The following is a 6,056-nucleotide window of genomic DNA, read 5'->3' on the forward strand; positions in this document are numbered from 1 at the left end:
AAATTATATGTGTAATTTATGCTCCTAGAATGCCGGACGGTGCTACTTGGATGTTAGGCCTCTGTATGTGGCCAGGCTGTGAAAAAGTCTCACACATGTGGTATCGCCATACTCAGGAGGAGTAGTAGAATGTGTTTTGGGGTGTAGTTCCAAGTATACATATGCTGTGTGAGAGAAATAACCTGTTAATACGTCAATTTGTAAAAAAAAAAAAAAAAAAAAATCTTCATTTTGCAAAGAATTGTGGAAAAAAATTACAACTTCAAAAATCTCACCATGCCCCTTATTAAATACATTGGAATGTCTACTTTCCAAAAAGGGGTAATTTGGGGGGTATTTGTACTTTCCCGACTTTTTAGTGTCTCAAGAAATGAGATAGGCCTTCAGTACATCAGGTGTGATCAAGTGTGATCAATTTTCAATGATTAGCGCCATAACTTGTGGACTCTAAAACTTTCACAAGGACCAAATAATATACACTTATTTGGGTTATTTTTACCAAAGATAAGTAGCAGTATAAATTTTGGCCAAAATTTGTGAAGAAAAATGACTAATTTGCAAAATTTTATGATAGAAACAAAGAAAAATGAGTTTTTCACAATATTTTCAGTCTTTTTTTATTTATAGCACAAAAAATAAAAAACCCAGTAGTGATTAAATACCATCAAAAGAAAGCTCTATTTGTGTGAAGAAAAGGACACACATTTTTTATGGGTACAGTGTTGCATGACTGAGAAATTGTCATTCAAAGTGTGAGAGTGCTGAAAGCTGAAAATCGGTCTGGGCAGGAAGGGGGTGAAAGTGCACTGTAGGCAAGTGGTTAAGAACCCTCGGGTGCAAGCCATCTGGTCCCGGTGATTTATTTATGTTAAGTTTCTGTAGTTTAGTTCTACGTCTATCTTCTGTTAGCCATGGCGGTACTTTCTGAGGTGTATTATTTAGTTTAGCCTTACAAGCTGGGTTAGTGTAGCCCCCCAATTCTTTTGTGAAGACTGAAGAGAAGAAATTATTTAACACTTCCGCCTTTTCTCTGTCCTCTGTGGCCATATTTCCTTTGTCGTCTTTTATGGGGTTAATGTGTTCTGGCCTCGCTTTCTTACTGTTTATATATATTGGCTTGGTTATGTATATGTTGGCTGTTCCTTAGTTATGTTACATATATTCTTGTTTGTATTGTTAGGGTAATATGATCAGGAGGGGATGTCCTCCTGTACGCTATGAAGTATGTGTCTGAGTTTCAATAAACAGTCATTCCTTTGGATTTTACCTCACATCTTGTCTTTGTACGATGTTTGTGGTAAAAGGGGCTGGTATTAGCTCTCAGTCTGCCCGGAAGGGTTTGGAGGGCAGGAAGCACGGTTTGGTGGAAGGAAGCACCTAGTCGGGGTGCCAAGCGGTTCCATCACAGACTCCATTTTTATTTTTCTACTGCTATCAATGGCCAACACGGTACAACACTTCATCCAGGTCTCTGGTGATTTCTGATCTCCTTATTAAGTGTTTCTTACATGATGAATATCAGACATGGAGTATATCTGAGGTGCATATCAGGGTGTGCGTCTTCCCCACATGACACGTGATGTCCAGCAACATTCATATAGAAGACATTTCCCACACTCAAGGCACTAATACACCTCAAGGGTTGTGTGGGATCCCTGATGTACAGGAAGACAGGACTTCAGTGAGGAACAATTCCCTCACTCAGGACAGGAAAGCAGCTTCTTCCCTGTGTGAGATCTCTGATGTCTGTAAAGATGAGACTTCTGTGAAAAACATTTCCCACACTCAGGACAGGAATATGGCTTCTCCCCCGTGTGAGATCTCTGATGTTTGGAAAGATCAGACTTCTGTGAAAAACATTTCCCACATTGAGGACAGGAATACGGCTTCTCCCCTGTATGAGACCTCTGATGTATAACAAGGTATGAATTTCGTACAAAACATTTACCACAATCTGAACAGGAAAATGGCTTCAGCCCCGTGTGCAGTTGCTGATGTTTGTGAAGTTGGGACTTCCGTGAAAAACATTTACCACAATCAGGACAGTTATATGGCTTCTCCCCCGTGTGACATCTCTGATGAATAACAAAATATCTTTTTGTTGGAAAACATTTCCCACACTCAGGACAGGAATAAGTCTTTTCATCCATGTGAGACTTTTGATGTCTGGCAAGACTGGACATCTGTGAAAAACATTTCCCACACTCAGAACAGGGAAGTGGCTCTTGCCCCGTGTGCGATCTCTGATGTTTGTAAAGAGCGGACTTGGCTGAAAAACATTTTCCGCACTCAGGACAGGAATATGGCTTCTCCCCCGTGTGAGATCTCTGATGAATGATTAATTGGGACTTTCGTGAAAAACATTTCCTGCACTCATTACAGGAATATGGCTTCTCCCCTGTGTGTAATCTCCGATGTGGGTAAAGACTGGACTTGTCTGAAAAACATTTCCCACACTCAGGACAGGAATATGGCTTCTCACCTGTGCAAGATATTTTGTGCACATCAAGATTGCATTTAAAATGGAAACACTTCCCGCACTCAGTACAGGAAAACCTCTTATCTGTTGGAAGGACGGCACCGTCCCTCACAGTCTGAGGTTCCTCAGGATAAGAGGAATACGATGGTCCATCTACACTGTGTGGTGCCGGATGGACATTTGAGGTAGCCTGGTTTTCTCCTGGACTATACTGTGTGATGTCCTCATCTTCTACTTTACAGTCTGGAGACAAAGTGAGACAATCCTCTGAGGTTTTCCTCATCTCCCGTCCATCTGGTAAAATAGAAATAAAACGATTATTACTAGACATGACCAGATTGGTTCCCCTAAACCAGGACTCCGCCCACATCAGGCAGCTTTGTCTGAGGATCTTACAATTCCACCCTTAAGGTAACTAGTAAATGGGTCCTCTGATCTCCTACCAGTTCATTTCTTTATTCATGGACCTTAGTCAGAGAGTGAGGAAACAACGAGAACTGTCTTTTATAGGAGTGACAGTGATGAGGGGATTATAGGACGAGTGTCCCCACCCCCTCTATCACTCATTGCCATCTTCCCAACACAAGAAGTTCTGCACTTCCTTATTTAGTCCACGATTTAGTCATCAATAACAGCGGGGCTGAGCCCCACAAGAGGTCAAAGAGTGAGGATGGGGGGGGGGGGGGGGTGGGAAACAACCAAGATTAAGACCGGACTGATCCTGAAGACCACAATCATTGGGTTACCGACTCCTCCCTCATTATCACTTTCTGTTTAAGGTTCCAAAGTTTGAGGATGTTATCACATTATTATCAACATGTAAAAGTCTGTGCTCCAATCAAATCATCAGATATAAAATGTCCAGCTGGTAGAAAATGAGTGCAAAAGAAGTAAGGCTTATGTAATTTACAACTTATTATATAGGATACAAAAGTTAGGACTATACAGTATCAGGATTATGTACAACACAGAGTATATAGTGCAGGGTCGGGAGAATGTAATGTATAACATAGAGTATATAGTGCAGGGGTCAGGAGTATTTAATGTACAACATGGAGTATATAGTGCAGGGATCAGGAAAATGTAATTTACAACATGGAGTATATAGTGCAGGGATCAGGAGTATGTAATGTATAACATAGAGTATATAGTGTGGGGGTCAGGACTAATATTGGTATTCAGTAATCAGTGGAATCTTATATGTTACTTGAGACAAATTGCAGGGGTCCCACACCGCTGCCTCCCATCTCCTGAGACTGCACTCAGTGAAGTGGGTCTGAGACTATACAGACATATCCCTCCACCCGGCACAGCCAGCAGATATCAGAGCAAGCAAATCTGGGAAAATTGGGGTCAGAGATCTTGCTAGACCTGGGCCCTCTGGACCAATCAGTAAACAGTATGGGTGGAGGAATGTATTTAGTGTTAATGACCCACCTGTGCTGATCTCTGTAGGAGTGTCCTCCTCTATAAATGTCCCCGTTATTCCATCCTCCTCCATAGACTGCTGATCATCCCTCACATACGTCTCTTCTTCTTCTGCTTTAACCTCAACTTTTATATCTATCAGATCTTCACCCTAAAGAAAATGAGAGAAAAATCATCTATAAAATATAAGCTCACATAAAATAAGCCACACACTATCTCCACAAGTCCATGTTTAGATGCTCCATTGCACCAACCTTGTAACAGTTAGGGATGGTGGGATCTTCCTGTGTGGAATCCCAGGAATACATAGGATGGGGACATCTCTCTGGTGGGTTCCTGGTATTAGGTGGCTCCATCATTTTCTTGTGTCCTTCTGAAAACTCCTCCATCACTCCATACTTCTCATCCTCCTCTTTATACTCTTCTTTAACAACAATATTATAATCCCCGAGGTTTCCACTCTGAATATATAATAAAACATTCATTGTAACAAACATGCTGTGTATAAATTATAACTACTAATAATTGTCAATCATCTACCTGAGTACACTGCCGGGGTATAAGATTAATACTTCTAAGATCGAGGCTCTTTTGTATCAACATTCCTCCCACAACTCTGGGCACCTTACAATCCGCTTACTAGTATCACTAGTGTACCTGTTCCCTCAAATCCCTCGTTATTCATGTGACACCTTCTCCTCATTATACTAAGCTAACCTTCCTTCTTTATTTCAAGACATACATTTATCCCTGAAACAATGGGATGCTTACTGTATAATATCTCCTGGCTAGGCACGGTAAATGTCCTCACAATGTGGTTCCTCCCCAAACTGCTGTACCCATTTATGACTCTCCCAGTCCAAGTCTCTCTTTCTCAGCTGAAATTGCTGCAAAGTACCTTTGTTACATTTATATGTCACCATAAGTCCCATCGCATAGCACAATCCACTTTGCTTTGGCTGAGATCTAGGGGCGGTCTGGGAGCACCTGACCTGTTAACCACTTCCCATCCGGGCAAATCCTGGCATTTCTCTCCTACATGTCAAAATCATCATTTATTTGCTAAAAAATGACTCAGAACCCCCAAAAAATAAAAATATATATATATTTTCAGCAAAGACCCTAGAGAATAAATAGAAGCAATTTTTCAAACACAATTTCTTTGGAAAAAAATACACTTTAATGAATTAAAAAAAAACCATCATAGATACCTGTAACCCAATTTTTGTAAAATATATAAGATGATGTTATGCCGAGTGATTAGATATCAAACACATGTGCCATGCTTTAGAATTGCACCCATTTGTGAAATGGCGCAAAACTAAAAAATCTCCATAGGCGACGCTTTCCAAATGTTTACAGGTTACCTGTTTAGAGTTACAGAGAAGGTCTAGTGCTAGAATTATTGCTCTTCTTCTATCGTTCACAGCGATGCCTCACGTGTGTGGTCCAAACATCGTATATTTATATATGCGGGCGCAGCCTACGTATGCGTTTGCTTTTGCGTGCGAGCACGAGGGGACAGGAGTACTTTAAAATCTTTTTTATTATTATTATTTAATATTTTTTTATTTATTTTTTATTTGTACACCAACTCTATTTTTTGATCACTTTTATTCCTATTACAAGAAATGTACACATCCCTTGTGATAGGAATAAGGTGTGACAGGTCCTCTTTATGGAGAAATCTGTGGTCCCATAGAACCCAGATATCTCCTCTACCCTGGAAAGCATGAGATTAAAAAAAACATTGATCTCTGCTTTCCAGGATGAAAAACTGGCAGTGTTTACATCTGACAGCACCAGAAGTGATGTCATAATGTTGCTTTCGGCCTCCCAGGAGCATAGAGATGGACGGGGACCATCCATTCTATGGTCAGCTCTATGGCACTGGAGGGCAGCAGGAGGGGGGAGGACATCCCTCCCCCCCGCAGCCTGTAAATCAAGCGGCTCATGACCAGCTAGGGCTTCTACAAGATAGGGATTTGCTGGCTGAAAAGAAAGATATCTGGATGATGCCTGTAGCTGCACCCATCATCCAGATATCACCACTTCAAGTCCGGGACGTCATATGACGGCCTTCCGATGGGAAGTGGTTAAATTATTATTATGCCTCTCACCTCCAGGCTTTCATGTCCTGGTCTGTCCA

At 41.2% G+C, this 6,056-nt stretch overlaps 3 protein-coding genes across 3 annotated transcripts in view; 1 reads left to right on the top strand and 2 right to left on the bottom strand.

The window, feature by feature from the left end:
• The window catches only part of LOC309549829 (uncharacterized protein), a gene marked incomplete at both ends in the record, with an annotated part of 54,906 nt that extends 53,716 nt beyond the window's left edge, over nucleotides 1–1,190 (top strand). The window contains one exon of the mRNA XM_082250330.1: nucleotides 1,181–1,190. Coding sequence (XP_082106456.1) covers nucleotides 1,181–1,190 — 10 coding nt within the window. The remainder of the gene's footprint in view (nucleotides 1–1,180) is intronic.
• The window catches only part of LOC309550260 (uncharacterized protein), a gene marked incomplete at both ends in the record, with an annotated part of 1,652,360 nt that overhangs the window by 696,595 nt on the left and 949,709 nt on the right, over nucleotides 1–6,056 (bottom strand). Inside the window, one exon of the mRNA XM_082250668.1 lies at nucleotides 1,709–2,773. Within this exon, the coding sequence (XP_082106794.1) occupies nucleotides 1,709–2,773 (1,065 nt within the window). The remainder of the gene's footprint in view (nucleotides 1–1,708; nucleotides 2,774–6,056) is intronic.
• LOC309549831 (uncharacterized protein) overlaps nucleotides 1,364–6,056 on the bottom strand; it is a gene marked incomplete at its 5' end in the record, with an annotated part of 163,935 nt that continues 159,242 nt past the window's right edge. Inside the window, 1 exon segment of the mRNA XM_082250332.1 lies at nucleotides 1,364–1,634.

Source organism: Pelophylax lessonae, assembly GCF_965119305.1.
Source record: "Pelophylax lessonae genome assembly, chromosome: 3".
Lineage (NCBI taxonomy): Eukaryota > Metazoa > Chordata > Amphibia > Anura > Ranidae > Pelophylax > Pelophylax lessonae.